This window comes from Oncorhynchus nerka, linkage group LG1 (assembly GCF_034236695.1).
Source record: "Oncorhynchus nerka isolate Pitt River linkage group LG1, Oner_Uvic_2.0, whole genome shotgun sequence".
Lineage (NCBI taxonomy): Eukaryota > Metazoa > Chordata > Actinopteri > Salmoniformes > Salmonidae > Oncorhynchus > Oncorhynchus nerka.
Window position 1 is genome coordinate 37,388,686 of NC_088396.1, and position 24,510 is coordinate 37,413,195.

Here is a 24,510-nt window from a genome sequence, read left to right on the forward strand (position 1 = left end):
GTTTTATGTATGGGTGGTCCCAGAAGTCAAACCCACTATCTTTGCATTGCAAGAGCCATGCTCTACAAACAAAGCTATAGATGACCACCCCAAGAAACACTGGGCAACTCCTAGAGTCAATATGCAATTGGATCACTTTACTCACGGTAAAGACAGCGGTCTCCAGTATACTCTGCCATGCAGCGGCACACCGGCTGGTTCCCTAGGCTGACATCACAGGTACCACCATTCAGACAGTGGTTATCACACACCCGCTTCTCACAGAATGGACCTGTAAACCCTACAGGGCACCGACACGTTGGCTTGCCTGGAGGGGGACAGGAGAGGACGAAGGAAGGAGAGGGTGGGAGAAAGGGGGAGAGAAGAGAAGAGAAGTTTGGCTGACAATTATGTGCATGGTTATCAACTCAAATGTTTTTAAGGCTGTGTGTTCTTGTTCCTAAAGCTGAGTATCAAGCATCCGAAAAACCAAAGATAGCGGATTCTTAATAACACAAGGTCCCTAGAGGTCAGAGAGATATAATTGAAATATTTCCAGTCCTTTAATTGATAACAGTGACTGCCTCCAGTGAGGCCTGTTCTCCTTATCACCAAACTGGGGTACTTGAGGAAAAACATTTGACAGTAAGCTCTCCCAAGCTCAGCTTCCATCGCTCATTAAGAGCAATTACTCCCCAAGCCTGCTCAACACAGCGAAACCTCTTACTTTATGAAAAATCAGTCAGTCGCAAAGCATGAATGCCGAACAGTCAGTGCCTGTATGCCCAGCAGCAGAACAAATATCCCATCACTTTTTTTCACTCCTCTTTGACTGCATTGGACATATAACACAAAGCACTGACTGGGCTAGTGAACCAAGCACAAAATAAGACTGATCATCAACAAAGAAAGAACTAAACTTGCCTGCAACTCTCCAAATAATTTAAAATACTGCTGCGATACTCACTTTGCTTCACTCACATATGAATAAGTTATTGCATATCACATATCACGCACCTGTCAAGCTCACTAGCCAAATACTGCTGTCATAATACAAAAGACTGACAGCTTGAAGTCAATTGACTGAGATCATGTTTTCAAATATTATTCCTAAACTATCAAATACCTGGTCTTCATTCCCCCTGGGCAAGAGTGTACTTAGATATTGTGAATAGAATGGCCAGAGACTGTTGCAAGTTAAAGTATTTTATGAAAGATGACACATGTATTACGAGGTGATGAGAAAATATGTTTTAAGGGCAAACATTTCACTTCCCAGACTAAAAGATTCAACACAAAAGTCGTAGACCAGTCTCTAAATACTGTGCAGTGCATTCGGAAACAATTCAGACGCCTTGACTTTTTCAACATTTTGTTACGTTACAGCCTTACTCTAAAAAGGATTACATTACATTTTTACCTCATCAATCTACAAACAATAATCCCATACTGACAAAGTGAAAACAGGTTTTTGGATATTTCTGAAAAATAAAAAACAGAAATACCTTATTTACATAAGTATTAATTCCCTTTGCTATGGGACTCGAAATTGAGCAGACTCGAAAGTGCATCCTGTTTCCATTGATCATAATTGAGATGTGTCAACAACTTGATTGGAGTACACCCGTGGTAAATGCAATTGATTGGATGAGATTTGGAAAGGCACACACCAGTCTGTATAAGATCCCTGTCACGACTTCTGCCAAAGTTGGTCCCTCTCCTTGTTCGGGCGGCGTTCGGCGGTCGACGTCACCGGTTTTCTACTCGCCACCGATCCACGTTTCATTTTCCATTTGTTTTGTCTTCATTGTACACACCTGGTTTCCATTCCAATATCATTTTTCCCTAATTAACCCTCTGGTTTCCCCCTCGTTTTTATGCGTGTTTGTTATTGTCAAGTTGTCTCATTTTGTGAACTGCATTATTTTTCTCTTTCATGGAATATTGTTTTTGAGTAAAGTTACGGTTATTATTCATCTCTGTGTCCTGAGCCTGACTCCGCCTTACCAGCATCACCTAGACTTTTGACAGAAAAACGCAACCGACCTAATGGAGTCAGCAGGTGCACACAGCCCTCCTCCTCTACCTGTGGAGGAGTGCATCCAGCGGCACGCGACTATGTTGCAAAATTTCGGCACAGCCATGTATCGCGTGCTGCAAACCATGGAGCGATGGGAGAGAGGGCGTTTTCCAGCAACCCCATCATCATCACCCCAGCTCCCACAACAACCCACACCGCTGTCCTCCCCTCCTTCACCTGGACCCAGTGGGATTCGGCTTGCACTCCCAAGGGAATATGATGGGACGGCTGCCGGGTGCCAGGGGTTCCTACTCCAGCTGGAGCTCTACCTGGCAACCGGCTCCATCGGGACGCGAGAGTGTGAAAGCCCTCATCTCCTGTCTATCTGGGAAAGCGCTTGAATGGGCCAACGCCGTCTGGGGAAGCGAAGGAGCGACCTTGGACAACTATGAGGATTACCCACCGCATCCGGGCGGTTTTCGATCATCCACCTGAAGGGAGAGCGGCGCAGGAACACTTGTTTCATCTTAGACAGGGAATGAGGAGCGCACAAGACTTCTCACTGGACTTTCAAACTCTGGCCGCCGGCGCGGGATGGAATGAGCGGGCCCTGATCGACCACTACAGGTGTAGTCTACGCGAGGACATTCGTCGGGAGCTAGCCTGCAGGGACACCACCCTTACATTTGACCAGCTGGTGGACCTATCCATCCGGCTGGATAACCTGTTGGCCTCCCATGGACGTCCGGATCGGGGTCCATCAGTTACATCCCCCAGCACCTCCGATCCGACACCTATGGAGCTAGGAGGTGCTGCTCTGAGGGGGACCAGAGGGGGGTCATTCCCTGCACCACCTGTGGCCGCAAACGACACACTGCTGGTCGGTGCTGGGGAGTTTCTCCAGGGAGTCGAGGTAGCAGGTTCACTGTTGGATCATCCCAGGTGAGTAGGCACCCGACTCACCCAGAGCTCCCTGTTGCTCACATGTTTGTGTTCATAAAATTTCCCTGCATAGTTTCCCGGCATTCCCAGCATAAGGCGCTAGTACATTCAGGTGCAGCTTCTTTTGTAAGAAGAAGGCAACTCAACTACCACCCCATCGATGGGGGGATTGTGAGATAAATCTGCTGGTAGATGCAGCACTTCCCAGGAGTCAGGTGTATCCTCTGTCACAGGAGGAGACGGCAGCTATGGAAACGTATCTCAGAATCTCTGGGGCAGGGATACATTCGGCCTTCCACTTCACCTGCCTCCTCGAGTTTCTTTTTTGTGAAGAAGAAGGATGGAGGTTTACGCCCGTGTATTGACTATCGAGGTATCAATCAGATCACGGTGAGGTACAGTTACCCGCTGCCTCTCATAGCCAGTGCGATAGAGTCAATGCACCGGGCGTGCTTCTTCACAAAATTGGATCTCAGGAGCGCTTACAATCTGGTGCGTATCCGGGAGGGGGATGAGTGGAAGACGGCATTTAGTACCACCTCTGGGCACTATGAGTACCTTGCCATGCCGTACGGGTTGATGAATGGTCCAGCAGTCTTCCAGTCCTTTGTAGACAAGATTTTCAGGGACCTGCACGGGCAGGGTGTAGTGGTGTACATCGATGACATTCTGATATACTCAGCTACGTGCGTCGAGAATGTGTCCCTGGTGCGCAGGGTGCTTGGTCGACTGTTGGAGCATGACCTGTACTGTCCTTCCATCAGTCCGTCTCTTTCCTAGGGTACCGCCTTTCCGCGTCAGGGGTGGAGATGGAGTGTGAACGCATTTCAGCCGTGGGTAATTGGCCAACTCCAACCACGGTAAAGGAGGTGCAGCGGTTCGTAAAGTTTGCCAACTACTACCGGAGGTTTATCCGGGGCTTTGGTCAAGTAGCGGCTCCCATTACCTCAATGCTGAAGGGGGGACTGGTGCGACTGCAGTGGTCAGCTGGGGCGGACAGGGCTTTTGGTCACCTGAAGGCTCTGTTTACCTCGGCTCCAGTGCTGGCTCATCCTGATCCCTCCTTGGCATTTATAGTGGAAGTGGACGCGTCCGAGGCTGGGATAGGAGCTGTGCTGTCTCAGCGCTCGAGTACGCCACCAAAACTCCGCCCATGTGCTTTCTTTTCGAAAAGGCTCAGCTCGGCGGACTGTAACTATGATGTGGGGGACCGGGAGCTGTTGACTGTCATCAAGGCTCTGAAGGCGTGGAGGCATTGGCTTGAGGGGGCTAAACACCCTTTTCTTATTTGGACTGACCACCGCAATCTGGAGTACATCCGGGCGGCGAGGAGAATGAACCCTCGGGCCATGTTTTTCACCTGTTTTGTTTTCACCCTATCCTACAGACCAGGTTCCCAGAACGTTAAGGCAGTATGACACAGAGGAGCGGTCCACAAATCCCACTCCCATACTTCGGGCTTCTTGCCTGGTGGCACCGTTGGTGTGGGAGTTGGACGCGGACATTAAGCGGGCGTTACGTACAGAGCCCACTCCCACCCAGTGTCCAATTGAATGTCTGTATGTTCCGTCTGCTGTCCGCGACCGTTTGATCTGTTGGGCCCACACGTCACCCTCCTCTGGTCAACCTGGCATCGGTCGGACAGTGTGCTGTCTTAGTGGGAAGTACTGGTGGTCTACCCTGGCTAAGGACGTGAATGTTTATGTTTTCTCTTGCTCGGTGTGCGCCCAGTGCAAGGCACCTAGACACCTGCCCCGAGGGAAATTACAACACCTAACAGTTCCACAACTGCTGTGGTCACACCTATTGGTGGATTTCTTGACGGATCTTCCTCCGTCACAAGGAAACACCATGATCCTGGTCGTTGTGGATCGGTTTTCTAAGTCCTGCCGTCTCCTTCCTTTACCCGGTCTCCCTACGGCCCTACAGACTGCGGAGGACCTGTTCACCCACGTCTTTTGGCACTACGGGGTGCTTGATCGGGGTCCCCAGTTCACGCCCAGGGTTTGGAGGGCGTTTATGGAATGTCTGGGTGTCTCGGTCAGCCTCACCTCGGATTTTCATCCCGAGAGTAACGGGCAGGTGGAGAGAGTTAACCAGAATGTGGGTAAGTTTCTGCCCAGGGGAGTGGACGGCTTTCATCCCCTGGGCAGAGATGGCCCAGAACTCACTCCGCCACTAACCTATCTCCTTTCAAATGCGTACTAGGTTATCAGCCGGTTCTGGCACCGTGGCATCAGAGCCAGATTGAGGCACCTGCGGTGGATGAGTGTTTCGGCGCTCGGAGGAGACATGGGACGCTGCCCATGTGCCCCTGCAATGGGCCATCAGGCGGCAGAAGGCGAGTGCCACCGCAGTGAGGCCCCGGTGTTCGCGCCTGGGGACCGGGTCTGGCTCTCAACCCGAAACCTGCCCCTCCGCCTGCCCTGCCGGAAGCTGGGTCTGCGGTTTGTAGGGCCATTCAAGTCCTGAGGAGACTGAACAAGGTTTGTTATAGATTACAGCTCCCACTGATTACCGTATTAATCCCTCATTCCATGTGTCTCTCCTCAGGCCGGTGGTGGCTGGTCCGCTTCAGGAATCTGAGGTGCGGGAGGTTCCTCCGCCCCCCTCTGGACATCGAGGGGGTCCTGGCGTATGCTGTTCGAGCCATCATGGACTCAAGGCGTCGGGCGAGGTGCCTTCAGTACCTCGTGGAGTGGAAGGGGTACGGTCCGGGGGAGAGATACTAGGTGCTGGTGGAGTTTCACCGTCTCCACCCGGATCATCCTGCGGGTCGTCCCCGAGGACGGTGTCGGCGGGCTGCTTGAGCCGTGCGTCAAAGCAGGGGTACTGTCACGACTTCCGAAGTTGGTCCCTCTCCTTGTTCGGGCGGCGTTCGGCAGTCGACGTCACCTGTTTTCTACTCACCACCGATCCCAGTTTCATTTTCCATTTGTTTTGTCCCACAGTTGAAAGTGCATGTCAAAGCAAATACCAAGCCATTAGTTCTAAGAAATTGTCCGTAGAGCGCTGAGACAGGATTGCGTCGAGGCACATATCTGGGGAAGGGTACCAAAACATTTCTGCAGCATTGAAGGACCCTAAGAACACAGTGGTCTCCATCATTCTTAAAGGGAAGAGGTTTGGAACCACCAAGACTCTTCCTAGAGCTGGCCGCCCGACCAAACTGAACAATCGGGGGAGATGACCAAGTCACTCTGTCAGAGCTCCAGAGTTCCTCTGTGGAGATGGGAGAACCTTCCAGAAGGACAACCATCTCTGCAGCACTTCACCAATCAGGCCTCTATGTTAGAGTGGCTAGACGGAAGCCAGTCCTCAGGCACATGGCAGCCCGCATGGAGTTTGTCAAAAGGCACCTTAAGGACTCTCAGACCATGAGAAACAGTATTCTCTGAATGCCAAGCGTCACGCCTGGAGGAAACCTGTCTCCATTCCTACGATGAATCATTGTGGTGGCAGCTTCATGCTGTGGGGATGTGTTTCAGTGACAGGGACTGGGAGACCAATCAAGATCGAGGGAAATATGAACTGAGCAAAGTACAGAGAGATCCTTGATGAAAACCTGTTCCAGAGCGCTCAGGACCTCAGACTGGAAGTTCACCTTCCAACAGAACAACAACACTAAGCACACAGCCGAGACAACGCAGCAGTGCCTTTGGGACAAGTCTCTGAATGTCCTTGAGTGGCCCAGCCAGAGCCCGGACTTGAACCCAATCAAACATCTCTGGAGAGACCTGAAAATAGCTGTGCAGCGACGCTTCCCATCCAACCTGACAGAGCTTGAGAGGAGCTGCAGAGAAGAATGGGAGAAACTCACCAAATATAGGTGTGCCAAGCTTATAGTCATACCCGAAAAGACTCTAAGCTGTAATCACTGTCAAAGGTGCTTCAACAATGTACAGAGTAAAGTGTCTGAATACTTATGTAAATGTAATATTTACATTTTTAATACATTTGCACAAAATTCTAAAAACAGTTTTTGATTTGTCATTTTGGGGTATTGTGTGTAGATTGATGAGGGGAAAAATAGATTTAATCCATTTTAGAATAAGGCTGTAATGTAATAAAACGGAAATGTGGAAAAAGTCAAGGGGTCTGAATACTTCCTGAATGCACTGTATCTACCCCAGTCATGACAGGAGCATTAAAATTGTTCAATCACCGCATTTATGTTATTTATGTCAGCATTCAACATTCACGTATTATATTTAGCACACTCTCTAAAATGGAATTTTTTTGTTTCACGTTTTAATGTCACATGCACAAGTACAGTGAAATGCCTTTCTTGCAATCCATGAAGCAATTTAGCATTTACACAAACCTTCGCAACATGTATTATTTATTTGAGTAATGGTCAGGAAACCACAGTAATCCAAATGTATCTATCTCTATGGGTAATTTCTCTTGTGAGTCCACACAGTCCATCAGTGGTAAGAGACTGAGATGTTGTGAATAATTGCCCTTTTGCATGCATTATGTAACCGGTTGACTGGTTTGTAGCAAAGAGACATAAAGTAAAACTCAAGTGTTCTGCACTATTTTAGTTCAATCCAGCCATCCACCAATCAATATATGGATGGATATTAACAGCAGACTCACCCAGCGGTGAGCCCATGCAAGTGCCTCCATTGAGGCAGTAGTCAGTGCAGTGATTGACCTCACAGTGTTCTCCAGAAAAGTCAGGCCAGCAGTAGCAGCGCCAGTCCCCTTTCTCATTGGCAAGGCAGCGCCCGCCGTTCTCACACGGTGGCCGACACAGCTCGCCTTTAACACATCAAGACACAGTACAGTATGTTCATTATGATGATCTTGTCCACAGGTTTTATTTGTAAACTATGAATATGATCAGTGTCTACAGAGACATGAATTTAGCCCTGGGCCAGTAAAAAGAGGTTGATATTGTACAAGCATGTCGTCTTATGCTATAATTTCAAGTCTTCTTTTGAAGGACAATCGTGGCCAAAAGTTTTGAGAATGACACAAAAATTAATTTCCACAAAGTTTGCTGCTTCAGTGTCTTTACAGTGTCTTTACAGTGTCTTTACATATTTTTGTCAGATGTTACTATGGAATACTGAAGTATAATTACAAGCATTTCATAAGTGTCAAATGCTTTTATTGACAATTACATGAAGTTGATGCAAAGAGTCAATATTTGCAGTGTTGACCCTTCTTTTTCAAGACTTCTGCAATCCACCCTGGCATGCTGTCAATTAACTTCTGGGCCACATCCTGACCGATGGCAGCCCATTCTTGCATAATCAATGCTTGGAGTTTGTCAGAATTTGTGGGTTTTTGTTTTTCCACCTGCCTCTTGAGGATTGACCACAAGTTCTCAATGGGATTAAGGTCTGGGGAGATTCCTGGCCATGAACCCAAAATATCAATGTTTTGTTCCCCGAGCCACTTAGTTATCACTTCTGCCTTATGGCAAGGTGCTGCATCATGCTGGAAAAGGCATTGTTCGTCACCAAACTGTTCCTGGATTGTTGGGATAAGTTGCTCTCGGAGGATGTTTTGGTACCATTCTTTATTCAGGGCTGTGTTCTTAGGCAAAATTGTGAGTGAGCCCACTCCCTTGGCTGAGAAGCAACCCCATACATTAATGGTCTCAGGATGCTTTACTGTTGGCATGACACAGGACTGATGGTAGCGTTCACCTTGTCTTCTCCGGACAAGCTTTTTTCCGGATGCCCCAAACAATCGGAAAGGGGATTCATCAGATAAAATGACTTTACCCCAGTCCTCAGCAGTCCAATCCCTGCACCTTTTGAAGAATATCAGTCTGTCCCTGATGTTTTTCCTGGAGAGAAGTGGCTTCTTTGCTGCCCTTCTGGACACCAGGCCATCCTCCAAAAGTATTCGCCTCACTGTGCGTGCAGATGCACTCACACCTGCCTGCTGCCATTCCTGAGCAAGCTCTGTACTGGTGGTGCCCCGATCCCGCAGCTGAATCAACTTTAGGAGACGGTCCTGGCGCTTGCTGGACTTTCTTGGGCTCCCTGAAGCCTTCTTCACAACAATTGAAACGCTCTCCTTGAAGTTCTTGATGATCCGATAAATGGTTGATTTAGGTGCAATCTTACTGGCAGCAATATCTTTGCCTGTGAAGCCCTTTTTGTGCAAAGCAATGATGATGGCACATGTTTCCTTGCAGGTAACCATGTTTGAGAGAGGAAGAACAATGATTCCAAGCACCACCCTCCTTTTAAAGCTTCCAGTCTGTTATTCGAGCTCAATCAGCATGACAGAGTGATCTCCAGCCTTGTCCTCGTCAACACTCACACCTGTGTTAACGAGAGAATCACTGACATGATGTCAGCTGGTCCTTTTGTGGCAGGGCTGAAATGCAGTGGAAATGTTTTTGGGGGATTCAGTTCATTTGCATGGCAAAGAGGGACGTTGCAATTAATTGCAATTCATCTGATCACTCTTCATAACATTCTGGAGTATATGCAGATGGCCATCATACAAACTGAGGCAGCAGACTTTGTGAAAATGTATATTTGTGTCATTCTCAAAACTTTTGGCCACGACTGTACACAAAATGCTGAGCGATTCAGAAAGATTTTACTTGGCCAAGTTCCTTCTCAGCTGGGTCTTGCTATTGTAGCAGTTTTAGAGGTGAAATTACATTTGTAGGCAGTAGGTGAGGTCTAAGCAGGGGTCTTGACGAGCTTACCTGAGACATTGACATCATTGCAAGAGCCGTTGACCAGTACCTTCCCTTCTGGACAGGTGCAGGTGGCGCCCGTTGGGTTCAGTAGACACATGAAGTCACAGTTCATTTTCAGGCACGGGTTGACCGCTGCAGAAAGACAAGAGACAAACAGAATGGCGCAGTGGTCTAAGGCACTGCATCTCAGTGCAAGAGGAGCCACTACAGTCCCTGGTTCAAATACAGGCTGTATCACATCTGCCCGTGATTGGGAGTTCCATAGGGCGGCTCACAATTGGCCCAGCATCGGCCGGGTTTGGCTGGGGTAGGCCATCATTGTAAATAACAATCTGTTCTTAAGTCACTTGCCTAGTTAAATTAAAAAAATGTTAATGCCAAGAGGATTTATCATTCAAGCCGAAGCTTCAATACAGTCGTCAAATAAAAAACATCCACTCCTTTATTACTATTGTTCCATTAAACATTCTGAGGCAAACACAGAGGGAAGAGGCTAAACCTTATGGATTTAGTTAATACTGTGCACAAATGCATTTCTATTCAGAATCAACAAGAAATGTGGTCCATATTCCACTCAATTCCTGGTCCCAAAGGACTACTATATCCGGGCGCCGATGACATAGATGTCGATTAAGGCTGCACCTCGCACCTCTCTGATTCAGAGGGATTGGGTTAAATGTGGAAGACACATTTCAGTTGAATGCATTCAGTTGCACAACTGACTAGGTATCCCCCTTTCCTTTCCTGTTAGTGAACACTACTTTGGTATGCACCACATCAGCAACATGCTGCCATATTCCTCCAATAAGTCAATGGAAGCCTTGGGTTTTCAATAATAACAACAACAACAAAAAAACAATTTATTGTGTTTGGGGTGATAGGGATCATCGAGGTTCAAAGCTAGCGAAAGAATGGGTGTCCATGTGTTCTGCTGAAGACATCAAAACAACAGCAACATGCTGGCCAGACCGGACGCGTCGCGTGCATTGCAAAATAAATGTACACATACATGTTATTAAATTATTGCTTAGTCAGGCACTAAAATATAACTTGATTCTATTTGTGATGCTCGACATGCTGCAAGAACTGCCTCTCCCATCTCCTCACTGTTTTTTAGGAGCATTTACCCACGTGCCATTTCCTCATTGGTTTTTAGGAGCATATATCCACGTGGGTGATTGAAAGATGAACTGAGGTCCACACGCCATTCGGTTGTGATAATGGACCTTAAAGTTGCTTGCCAACCGCCATTTAAAGTCCAAAGAAGAAGACGAAGCCTGAAGGAAGGAGGAGAGATGACTAGAAACAAATTTGGGTTTACTGTTTTTATCTGTGGATTAATTGTCGGAGTAGAGGAAATTGTGCATTTCAGGTAAAATAGCAACCCAATGTTTAGATCCCATTACAAATTCGCTAGCAACAGCAAGCTAGCTAGCTAAATTGCCATAAATGTTTAATGCTATGAACCTGTCCCCAAATTACCGTAATATAATTGGTTCAGAGTTTGTTTTGATATTTCAACCTGCGTGTCCTGATCGCGTCTGGTGTGGGGGGACAAAATCAGCACTCGTGCGGTCTGGTCAGCATGTAACACTCCTGGTCTTTCTGTTCTGCTAGCTGTGCATTAACTTATGCTGCCCAAAGAGTAGGCTTCCAAAAATCAAATCTCATTTTATTTTTCACATGCGCTGAATAGAACAGGTCCTTAACCAACAATGCAGTTTTAAGAAAAATAAGTGTCAAGAAAGTATTTGCTAAAATAAGCTGAAGTAAAACACACACAAAAAAGAAGAAGAAGAAAATAGAAAAATAACAAATAATTAAAAAGCACCAATAAAATAACAGTAGCGAGGCTATATACAGGGGTACCGGCACAGAGTAAATGTGCGGGGGCACAGGTTAGTCAAGGTAATTGAGGTAATATGTACATGTAGGTAGAGGTAAAGTGAATATGCATAGATAATAAACAGAGAGTAACAGCAGAAGCTGGACTACTGAGTCTTTGGGGAACGGTTCAGCTGTCCCTTTAGTGCCTGACGCTCCACAACTCTAAACACGATACAGATAACAAATAGCACCCGAGAGCTACAGTGAAAAGGGAAGTGGAGAGGCAGAGGATGAAGGATATATTGGTTTGATTGCTCCTAACATGGGAGATGAAATGACTCTCATGTCCCACACTTGAGAAAATGAAAAACTAGCTCACGAAACAGAGCTCTTGCACTTCCATCCAGACTGTGGACCCACAGTTATCTGCAGTCTGTGTTGGTGAACCAGATAAAATATCAATGCGACATTGTCGTTACTATTGTTTAAATTATTATTATTTTTTCACATTTATTTAACCAGGTAGGCAAGTTGAGAACAAGTTCTCATTTACAATTGCGACCTGGCCAAGATAAAGCAAATCAGTTCGACACATACAACAACACAGAGTTACAGATGGAATAAACAAACATACAGTCAATAATACAATAGAAAACGTATATATACAGTGTGTGCAAATGAGGTAAGATAAGGGAGGTATAAGGCAATAAATAGGTCATAGTGGCGAAGTAATTACAATATAGCAATTAAACACTGGAGTGATAGATGTGCAGAAGACGAATGTGCAAGTAGAGATACTGGAGAGCAAAGGAGCAAAATAAATAAATAAATACAGTATGGGGATGAGGTAGTTGGATGGACTATTTACAGATGGGCTATGTACAGGTGCAGTGATCTGTGAGCTGCTCTGACAGCTGGTGCTTAAAGTTAGTGAGGGAGATATGAGTCTCCAGCTTCAGTGATTTTTGCAATTCTTTCCAGTCATTGGCAGCAGAGAACTGGAAGGAAAAGGCAGCCAAAGGAGGAATTGGCTTTCGGGGATGACCAGTGAACTATACCTGCTGCTACAGGTGGGTGCTGCTTTGGTGACCAGTGAGCTGAGATAAGGCGGGGCCTTAAATAGCAAAGACTTATAGATGATCTGGAGCCAGTGGGTTTGGCGATGAATATGAAGCGAGGGCCAGCCAAAGACAGCATGCAGGTCACAGTGGTGGGTAGTATATGGGGCTTTGGTATCAAAAAGGATGGCACTGTGATTGACTGCATCCAATTTGCTGAGTAGAGTGTTGGAGACTATTTTGTAAATGACATCGCCGAAGTCAAGGATCGGTAGGATAGTCAGTTTAACGAGGGTATATTTGGCAGCATGAGTGAAGGATGCTTTGTTGCGAAATAGGAAGCCGGTTCTAGATTGTTTTGGATTGGAGATGCTTAATGTGAGTCTGGAAGGAGAGTTTATATCCTAACCAGACCAGACACCTAGGTATTTGTAGATGTCAGAACCGTCCAGAGTAGTGATGCTGGATGGGCAGGCAGGTGCTGGTAGCGATCGGTTGAAGAGCATGCATTTAGTTTTATTTGCATTTAAGAGCAGTTGGAGGCCACGGAAGGAGAGTTAAATGATATTAAAGCTTGTTTGGAGGTTTGTTAACACAGTGTCCAAAGAAGGGCCAGAAGTATACAGAATGGTATCATCTGCGTAGAGGTGGATCAGAGAATCACCAGCAGCAAGAGTGACATCATTGATGTATACAGAGAAAAGAAAGAAACTGTTGAGTCTGTTGAGTCTGTTGAAGGCTGTTGAGTCTGCCGATAAGAATGTGGTGATTCGAAAGCCTTGGCCAGGTCTATGAATACAGCTGCACTATATTGTCTCTTATCGATAGAGGTTATGATATCATTTAGGACCTTGAGCGCGGCTGAGGTGCACCCATGATCAGCTCGGAAACCAGATTGCATAGCGGAGAAGCTACGGTGGGATTCGAAACGGTCGGTGATCTGTTTGTTAACTTGGCTTTTGAAGACCTTAGAAAAGGCAGGGTACGATAGATATAGGTCTGTAACAGTTTGGGTCTAGAGTGTCTCCCCCTTTGAAGAGGGGAATGACCGCAGCAGCTTTCCAATCTCTGGGGTTCTCAGACGATACAAAAGAGAGGTTGACCAGGCTAGTAATAGGGGTAGCAACAATTTCAGCTGATCATTTTAGAAAGAGAGGGTCCAGATTGTCTAGCCCTGCTGATTTGTACCGGTCCAGATTTTGCAGCTCTTTCAGAACATCAGCTATCTGGACTTGGGTGAAGGAGAAATGGGGAGGCTTGGCCAGCCATAGAAAAATGCTTATTGAAATTCTCCATTATCGTGGATTTATCGGTGGTGACAGTGTTTCCTAGCCTCAGTGCAGTGGGCAACTGGGAGGAGGTGCTCTTATTCTCCATGGACTTTACAGTGTCCCAAAACTTTTTGGAGTTTGTGCTGCAGGATGCAAATTTCTGTTTGAAAAAGCTAGCCTTTGTTTTCCTAAATGACTGTGTATATTGGTTCCTAACTTCCCTGCAAAGTTGCATATCGCGTGGACTATTCGCAGCTAATACAGTACGCCACAGGATGTTTTTGTGCTGGTCAAGGGCAGTCAGGTCTGGAGTGAACCAAGGGCTTTATCTGTTCCCGATTCAAACATTTTTTGAATGGGAAATGCTTATTTAAGATTGTGAGGAAGGCACTTTTAAAGAATAACATGGCATCTTCTACTGACGGAATGAGGTCAATATCCTTCCAGGATACCCGGGCTAGGTCGATTAAAAAGGCCTGCTCGCTGAAGTGTTTTAGGGAGCGTTTGACAGTGATGAGGGTTGGTCGTTTGAACACAGACCCATTATGGACGAAAGCAATGAGAGTGTTCGCTGAGATCCTGGTTGAAGACAGCAGAGGTGTATTTGGAGGGCAGGTTGGGTAGGATGATATCTATGAGGGTGCCTATGTTTACAGATTTGCGTTTGTACCTGGTAGGTTCATTGATCATTTGTGTGAAATTGAGAACATCACGCTTAGATTGTAGGATGGCTGGGGTGTTAAGCATGTCCCAGTTTAGGTCACCTAACAGCACGAGCTCTGAAGATAGATGGGGGGCAATCGATTCATGTGGTGTCCAGGGCACAGCTGGGGGCAGAAGGTCTATAGCAACCGACAAAGGTGAGGGACATGTTTCTGGAAAGGTGGATTTTTAAAAGTAGAAGCTCAAATTGTTTGGGCACAGACCTGGATAGAAAGACAGAACTCTGCAGGCTATCTCTGCAGTAGATTGCAACTCCGCCCCCTTTGGCACTTCTATCTTGTTGGAAAATATTATAGTTAGGGATAGAAATGTAAGGGTTTTTGGTGGCCTTCCTAAGCCAGGATGCAGACACTGCTAAGACATCTGGGTTGGCAGAGTGTGCTAAAGCAGTGAATAAAACAAACCTAGGGAGGAGGCTTCTAATGTTAACATGCATGAAGCCAAGGCTTTTACGGTTATAGAAGTCAACAAATGAGAGCACCTGGGGAATAGGTGTGGTACTGGGGGCTACAGGGCCTCGGTTAACCTCTACATCACAAGAGGAGTAGTAGGATAAGGGTACGGCTAAAGGCTATAAGAACTGGTTGTCTAGTACATTCGGAACAGAGAGTAAAAGGAGCAGGTTTCTGGGCGCGGTAGAATAGATTCAATGCATAATGTACAGACAGAGGTATGGTAGGATGTGAATATAGTGGAGGTAAACCAAGGCATCGAGTGACGATGAGAGAGGTATTGTCTCTGGAGACATCAATTAAACCAGGTGAGGTCACCGCATGTGTGGGAGGTGGGACAAGAGGGCATATTGAGGCATATTGAGCAGTGCTGAAGGCTCTACAGTGAAATAAGACAATAATCACTAACCAAAACGGCAAAATGGTAATATCATGTTAGGCATGTTACTGGCATATCATGTTAGTTGCCATTGTTATACTTCTATTTTTTACCTAGGCAAATCAGTTAAGAACAAATTATTATATTCAATTAGGGCCTGTGAGTTAACTGCCTTGTTCAGGGGCAGAACGACAGAGTTTTACCTTGTCAGCTTAGAGATTCAATCTTGCAACCTCTCGGTTACAAGTCCAACGCTCTAACCACTAGGCTACCTGCCGCCCCCATTTAAGCTTGAAGGCTATTCAAATGGTACTTTCACTATGCACCTGACCCTCCTAATTTCCCTGCATTACCCAGGACCCTTATTAACATTTGTATTCATTAAATTACCCATTGAAACACAGCAGTAAATTTGATATATTTACCATCTTGCTGCTTATATCGGTGGGAGATCAGGACATTGGTCGTTTTCTCGAGACCCAAGTGGAGAAACTCCACAGGCTGTTTGCCATACTTGTGAACTCTGAAGACTTCATGTTTTAGACCAGTCCCGTAGATGTAGTCTTCAAATATGTCAATCCTGTACGGCTGGGATATTCCTGGGAACACAGCCATGGAAACAGAATGAAGGCAGGGTGGAAAGAAGCATATGACCATGAACACTGTGAAAAAATAAAATAATATATACGTTTTTTTCGAAAATCCTATTTGGGATGGTAAAATGTTTTCAGTGCAAATTTAAATGCCTAAAACCAAATATAAAGTATGTAGACAAGATAATGGAGCTATATAATTTCCTTTGAGAACTAACAAAATAAAAACTAGAGAGTCAGGGAGAATAAAAATTGTCATGTCATGGAGCCCCTATTGATTTTGTTATAATGTTTGAGTCACTCAGATATCATGCAAACACGGCATAAGTGTTGACAAAATGTGTAGAATTGCAGGAAATGTACTTTAAAAGAACAAAATGCTCTCTCTGCAGCCAAGAGGGCCTCTAAACATTTTGGTGGTAGACTGTGCCATTGGCCATGGCCTCTACCCCCCCCATGCAACTTTGCCACAGTTGCTGGAAAAAATCCTAAGGGAAACACTAAACACAAACGCACACACTATGTTATTGTAGCAATCTGTTGATAAAATGTAGAGGAAATTAAACAACGATCACATCAGTAGCTAGTATGTGCTTGGGAAGTAAATCTTTGTTTTGTTCTCAGGGTGGTGTTACCGTGTCTGTCCCTGATTGCAACCAGAGGGTCCGACCCATCCAATCTCACACTGCCTATCTCGGAGAGCTCAGGATCAGCCCAGTACAAACGTTGGTTGAAGTAATCGATGGCCAGACCTGGTGAGGATGAGAGAACAAGCTTTATTTTCCTCGTGAATTTTGTAAAGATCAATATGGATGCCTTCATTCTGAGAGCATTCAGATTATAAACAATGTTCTTGAAATGTTTGAACACAATTGCATGGATTGCAGCTGTCAACATTCCATATAAACTGCGGATAGACTGCATAAACTGACAGTTATTTCATCTATGTCCTTTTGGTACCTCACTTCTTACGCAGCCGAGAGAAAGTCATTAACATTTAAATGGAATCATTCTACAGGATATATACAGTACCAGTCAAAAGTTTGTGCAAAACTGTCATCAAGACAAGGGGTGGTTACTTTGAAGAATCTCAAATATATAATCACATTTGGATTTGTTTAACACTTTTTTGGTTACTACATGATTCCATATGTGTTATTTCATAGTTTTGATGTCTTCACTATTATTATACCATGTAGAAAATAGTAAAAACAAAGAAAAACCCTTGAATGAGTAGATGTGTCTAAACTTTTGATTGGTACTGCATATACCAGCATATATATATATAGTTTTTTAATTACAGATTTTTGGTGTTAAATCTATGTATTTCTATCATGCGGATAAAATACCCAAGTTGCCATGGTGATTAAATCGGTGTGCGTTTTTACACAGATTGTGAATTCCTTCTACCTTGGGGACAGTTCATGGGTCCCTGATATTAAAGGAGGCCAAACCATCTTTAAAAACTAGATCAGCACAAAGTGTCTCCCCCAGGACCATAACAACAGGTTTGGTCTGTCAGAGACACTCATTAACTTTTTCCATGGCCTTATTTTAACCAGCTTTATCCTCTAGTCTACAACTAGCCTGGTCCCAGATCGGTATTTGCTGTTTTACCAACTCCTACAGTCATTGCCTTTAACAAGATTGTGAAAAAATGTTATCCTATGGTACAGTATGTTAGCTAAATCAAACATACTAATGTGACATGAGGAGACACTGTACTGTAGATACCTGTTGGTCTCCTGAGGTTCTTCTCCAAAAATATCCTACGCATAGTCCCATCCATAGCCGACTCCTCAATATGAGAATGATCACCTATTACTGTCCAATACATCATCCTGTAGAAGGTACAAAGACAAGTATTTTCTGTTGGGTCTCCATAGCATCTGGTCTAATGGATATCAGGGGATTAAATGCACAGAGATTGGAATTCCTGTCTATATTTACAGAATCCCTGCTATAGTTATAGAATCCCTGTAATCCCTGTCTATATTTATAGAATCCCTGGAACCACTGATATATTTATGGAATCCCTGTCTATACTTATAGAATCCCTGTCTATACTTATAGAATCCCTGTCTATACTCATAGAATCCCTGTAATACCTGTCTATACTTATAGAATCCCTGCTATAGTTATAGAATCCCTGTAATCCCTGTCGATACTCATAGAATCCTTGTAATACCTGTCTATACTTATAGAATCCCTGCTATAGTTATAGAATACCTGTAATCCCTGTCTATATTTATAGAATCCCTGGAACCACTGATATATTTATGGAATCCCTGGAATCCCTGTCAAATACTGTATGTATGGTTTAACAAATCAGTAAAGAAAACACATTTTGGAAACCATCTTGGATGCATTTTTCAAAATTGCACAGCCGTCTTCCTTCAACAGAGTTACAAAATAATGACAAAGCAAAAAGTTATAAAGTGACAACATAATGATGAAATTGAACATTGTATGAAAAGGATGCTCTTACCCTTGCGGTGGGTTGACAGCGATGGCGTACGGCTCTCCTGCAATGTCAGTTATCAGACGGGTGCAATTTGGCCCTCTGAGCTGGCCCACGTTTATAGAGTATCTGAGCTTAGTCCAGTGAGCTGTGTAATAGCTGAACCAGTGCATTCGAGAATGGTCTGTCCAATAGATATTTCCTGTAATCCAGTCAGCAGACACATCCCTCGGTCTACGGAAGTCTGAACACTGCAGGGAAAATCAGAGCTTGTAAACATGAAAGCGTGAACATGACAAAGACTTTCAAGGTATTTGTATTAAATATGGCAAATAAAGTTTAACATTCAGATGTGAAGAATTGTGTTATCCATTGACGTATTTAGATGCACTCACTATTCTTTCCCCTATCAAACATGATAACGGTATGTCTAATCCAATACTTGATGCTAGTAAAGGTTTAGTAGCCTATGCTTAATGTGTAAGAATTATTGCGTGTGATCAGGTTATTCTATACAGTAATGTTTCCAATGAGACAACAATGGCTCAAACTTTAAATCAATGTACATCATGGTATTTGAATAATAGTATCTCCAAATGAATTGAAAGATGTGTGTCATTAATCGTAAAACAATTTACTGGCTTTCTTTGAGTTTGTCAGTAGCCATATCTACAAATGAGAAAAATGAATCGTCCGAGACATTCATTGCATTAAAGGGGAACAACGGCAAATTTCAAAAATATATCCATGTTTCTAAACCCCTCTGACTACTTGATGGACTGTCTGTCAAAGCGTGTATATCTCTCACTCAGGGAGAACAAGGTAGAACTAGAGCTACATCACAGTTATAAAACTTTCCAGTAGCCGCAGCGCTAGATAGAACTTTGTGTAATATCTTTAATCTACGAAAAATATAAAACATTCTATCAAACCAAAAATACAACATTTGTGAAGTACAATCGATTGTGAGATATGGCATATACATTTTATGTGATCCATTTGGGTCACGGGTTCACAATTTGACCATTTCTGAGGAAAGGAGCCGACCTTATTCCGCCTCCCACTTTTATCTTGTAACTCCATTGTACATAATTGCACCTGCCAATCAACACTGTCCATCTTCCCTATTAACAGTTGGCTACACACCAAAATACATCTACAAAATTTAGAATGAAAGACTAGTGAGATTGCAACATAACATCCACTTCATAGGATGACACATAAAAGGCTCATTTATGTACAAATGTTTCATTAGACTGTAATGTTCCTACAGTAGCCAGCTGACAGCAAACATATCCTTCTAAATTCATTTGTTGCAGATATAATAGATAGATGCATGCATCAGTAGCTAGGCTATCAAAATGTGACTTATGCTCACTGTCCAAGTTTTCATTGGGGTAGATCAAATATTCTATTATTAAAATGATTATTAGCCTACATTTACATTTTCAAATCGGTAGAATAATGCAATCATTTACAAAACTATGCAGAGGATTTAATTTGCAAGCCAGGGCCAAATTGCCTTTCTCGAGCAAGCAGAAGAATGTCATAATGTAACCATTATTGAAAAGTATTCCTATAGCCTATGTGTAAATCAAATACTCTTGCATAAAATACCCTACATGTGAAAGTCGTATATTGATTATGTATAGCATAGAAGAATGATGATCACTGCAATCAACAGCTGCAGTGTTGCTCATTGGATTACCCCATATCATGGAATAGGGTATGTGAAAGTTTATCGAGACAAAAGGCACACTTTGTTTTGGATGGATGGTTGACATGATAGAAAGGTAGGCGGATATTTTCTTATCTAAATGTGAGTGAAGCTTTTCTTCAGTATATATTTATCGAGCTTGTTATGTGTGTTGTACTGTACTCGCACAAAGGGAAAAACCTTATTGCCTATTGTGCAATATATTTCAAACGTCTAACAAAATACACCAGCGACATCAATTAGGAGATAAAGGTTGTGGGCAGTGTTTCTGATCAGATTGACAATGATGTATTTGTGTGGCTACGATGCCATCTTTAGAGCACAGCATTTTCTGATTTGTTTCCAGAGCATTGAAAGAGAGAAATTAAATAGGTTACTAGCGAGGTCTGATGACGCTTCTAACAATATAGTAAAAGGCGTGTTGTGTTGGGTGATGTGCTAACGTCGAATGTAGGCCATTTTGAAAACTTCCAGTGTGTTGTGTTTCTGAGGAGCCCCCTTGTGTGTGTGTTGTTGCATGAGCTGGCTGCTGTTCCCTCCTTGCTTGGCCGGGATCTCGGAAAAGGTACAATTGTGAACCCGCGACCCAAATTGTTCACATAAAATGTTATGCCATATCTCCAAATCGATTGGCTTTCCCTATTTTAGTATTTTTGCTGTGACAGAACGTTTATATTTTATTCCATAAAGTTCTATCTAGCACTGCACTGAGTGGGGGGCTGTATAACCCTGTGACGTAGCTCTCCCTCTAGCGCCACCTTGTCTCCCTGAGTGAGAGAGGTGCGCACATTGACAGACAGTCCAACATCAAGGCAGAGGGGTTTAGGAACATAGACAATTTTTAAAAAATGTGTTGTTATTCTCCTTTATTTCAAACAAAACCTGGAAAAAGCTTGGCACCTTCCTAATGTTCTGTACTCTAGCTCACATGAGATATGTGACTATATGAGATACATTTAATCTTCAAGCACTCACTGCTATATTCACACTCTCACGGCTAATCATTTTATAATTAATTGTGCTCAAATGCAGTAACCAAGACATACTGTAGCGTCAATGGATTTAGAAAAGAAAAAACATGCATATCTTGTGATAGTGTTACTTAAACATTACTGTAGATATCCTGTGGATATTAGTAAGCGGACATTGAATGGACAATATCATACATTTCAAAGTAAAGTAGACTTTCCAACCACCCTAACCACACCTTTGGAAATACTTACTATGTTTCCGACATTAGTTTTAGTTTGACTCTTGTCTAGGATTTCTTTGTAAAAAAGTCCACCGGGGTTAAACTGGGTAGCCCAGATAACCTTTTGTTGGTGTAACAGAGCATCCATCCCAATAATGCGGGCATTGTCCTCGATGCGAGTGAGGAGTTTGTGTCCATGGCTCTGGTTAAACGGATACACAAAACTTCGGATTTCAGTGTCATTAGCTATGTAGAGCACTCGATCTTCTGGTCCTGCCCGTTGTTGAGTTATTAATATGCAAAAAAAATGAAAAGTGGCTAAATTCCATTTGGGGTTTTAAACAACAGTTTGACAGCATAATTTAATTTACAGATGCAAAAAAGTATAATATATGGCAATCAAGTCATATATAAACATTCTTGGGCAGTTTTCTGGACACATTAAGCCTAGACCTGGACTAAAAAGCATTTTTGATGCAGATTCTACTTTGATTTTTCTTTTTATTCCAGGATTAGGATGAATCTGTGTCCAACAAACTGCCCCCATATATCACATGTTCCTTGTGGATCAGGATAATAATATATAATCACATAGTAACAAGACCAGTAATTTATTACTACTACTACCTGTGGTGCCAATCAGTAGGAATAGTGGGGATAGAGGGGATATGTCATTAAAATGGGAAAAGTGCCTTCAGAAAGCATTCATACCCATTGACTTATTCCAGATTTTGTTGTGTTACAGCCTGAAATCGAAATGGATTAAATGTATTTTTCACTCACCCATCTACACACAATTCTCCATAATGACGAAGTGAAAACATGTTTTTATAAATGTTTGCTAAATTATTGAAAATGAAAGAAATATCTAATTTACATATGTATTCACACCCCTTTGCTATGACACTCCAAATTGAGCTCAGGTGCATCCAATTTCCCTTGATCATCCTTGAGATGTCGCTACAACTTGATTGGTGTCCACCTGTGTCCAATTCAATTGTTTGGACATGATTTAGAAAGAAACACACCTGTCTATATAAAAGGTCCAACAGTTGACAATGCATGTCAGAGCAGAAACTACATCTCCAAGATAGAATTGTGATGAGGCATATATCTGAGGAAGGGTATACAACAATGTTGAAAGTTTCCAAAAGCACAGTGGTCTCCATCATTGGGAAACTGAAAAAAATATGGAACTTCCCAGACTCTGCCTAGAGCTGGCTGTCCGATCAAACTGAGCAACCGGGCAAGAAGGACCTTGGTCAGGGAGGTGACCAAGAACCCAATGACCACTGACAGAACTACAGAGTTCCTTGGCTGAGATGGGAGAACATGACAGAACGACAACAGTTTCTACAGCACTTCACCAATCTGGGCATTATAGGAGTAGCCAGACAGAAGTCACTCCTGAGAAAAAGACACATGACAGCATGCCTTGAGTTTGCAAAAAGGCAAGTGAAAAACTCTGATGAGATGTGGTCTGATGAGACAAAAATGTAACTATTTGGCCTAAATACAAAGCGCTATGTCTGGAAAAAAGACAGGCACAGCTCACCACCCGTCTTACACCATCAGGTGATGTGCTATGAGGATGTTTTTCAGTGGCAGGGCCTGGGAGACTGGTAAGGATAGAGGAAACATTTAATGGAGCCAAATACAGGCAAATCCCTGATGAGAACACGCTTCAGAGTGCAAACAACCTAAGACTGTGGTGAAGGCGAAGATTTACATTCCAACAGGACAATGACACCAAGCATACAGACAAACCAGAATGTGAAAGTCCTTGAATGGCCTCGCAAAAGCCCAGACTTGAATTCCATTGAAAATCTTTGGAAATTTAACAGAGCTTGAGAAAATCTGCAAGGAAGAATGGGAGAAAATCCCAAAATCAAGATATACCAAAGCTGTAATCGACTCCAAATGTGCTTCTACAAAGTATTGACTCAGGGGTGTGAATATTAATGTTTCATTTTCAATACATTTGCAAAAATGTCGAAACATGTTTTCCCTGTCATTATGGGGTATTGTGTGTCGATGGTTGAGAAGAAAAAAAAGATTTAATATATTTTAATTTCAAGGTTGTGACACAACAACATTTTAGAATATGTTATACTTCCCGAAGGCACTGTAACACAGTGGTGTATACACCCGTAACTTTAACCCTTTAGAGAAAAGATGTGAAATAGATTTTAGTGAATATTGCCAATCAATATTAATATAATCCTTATTGGTCACATCAGAAACAGCTCAGTTTTATACTATCTAAATTGTTAAATGACTGGTCTTGTATACATTCAGTATTACTTATACATTCCTGTTGTCTTAATGTAAAAGTCATGTGATAACTATGACAGTGTCTTTACAATGAAGAATGGTAAGGATAATGTACAGTTTCATGTATTGAATAAAACTAATCTTTTCTAATAAAGGGTATACAATATTCAAGAACATTTAGCAGTTTATAGAAATACATAATATACTAACAGTATACTGATTTAATTCCTTTTAGCTTAAAAATACCAAATACAATACTGTATATCAATTGAAACTACAACAGTAAAAAGAATCCTAGCTCAATTTGTGGCACATCAAGATGATAGTTCAATGTAATTCAGTTAGAACATACAGTAATAAAATGGTCCATACCTTTTACTATACAGTTTCTATTGATTTCCTTGAAATTCTTGTCACAAGTACACTTGTAGGATCCTTTAGTGTTTGTACAATAGTGAGCACATGTGTCAAACTCAAGACACTCATTGATTTCTGAGGAGAAAAGGAAAAACATGTTAATTCAGTTACTGTACTGCACATGGAAACAGTTAAGCTGCCATACCTCTCAAATCAGAAATGTCAGTTAATGTTGATATTGCCCTAACCTATAGGATTTGAGGATACCTATTTAATACTGAAATTAAAATAAAAAAAATTTAAAAAAAGTGAGATTTGCACTAGATTGGACAGTTGCAATGTCAACATTTGGTATATATCATAAACATGTATGAAAACAAAAATGTGCTCTTTGGTCTTTAAGTTAAGGGTTAGGCATAAAGTTAGCAGTATGGTTAAATTCAGGGTTAAGGTTAGATTTAAAATCGGATGTTACGACTTTGTGGCTGAGAGACTACCCTGCAGAGCTGCCTACCAGTAAATGAGTCATCCCAATTAATGCCAACCTGCTAAAAAAATATATATATATTGCTGTTAACACTGGTTC

The 24,510-nt window shown here is 43.1% G+C and overlaps 1 protein-coding gene across 1 annotated transcript in view; it reads right to left on the reverse strand.

Annotated features, from left to right (window-relative positions):
* Nucleotides 1-24,510, reverse strand: part of LOC115117317 (low-density lipoprotein receptor-related protein 1B-like) — a 286,805-nt gene that overhangs the window by 20,323 nt on the left and 241,972 nt on the right. The window contains exons 70-78 of the mRNA XM_065014311.1: nucleotides 23,940-24,059; nucleotides 21,325-21,566; nucleotides 18,412-18,635; nucleotides 17,658-17,764; nucleotides 16,559-16,675; nucleotides 15,756-15,929; nucleotides 9,627-9,752; nucleotides 7,544-7,708; nucleotides 146-307 (exon numbers count right to left, since the gene is read on the reverse strand). Coding sequence (XP_064870383.1) covers nucleotides 146-307; nucleotides 7,544-7,708; nucleotides 9,627-9,752; nucleotides 15,756-15,929; nucleotides 16,559-16,675; nucleotides 17,658-17,764; nucleotides 18,412-18,635; nucleotides 21,325-21,566; nucleotides 23,940-24,059 — 1,437 coding nt within the window. The remainder of the gene's footprint in view (nucleotides 1-145; nucleotides 308-7,543; nucleotides 7,709-9,626; nucleotides 9,753-15,755; nucleotides 15,930-16,558; nucleotides 16,676-17,657; nucleotides 17,765-18,411; nucleotides 18,636-21,324; nucleotides 21,567-23,939; nucleotides 24,060-24,510) is intronic.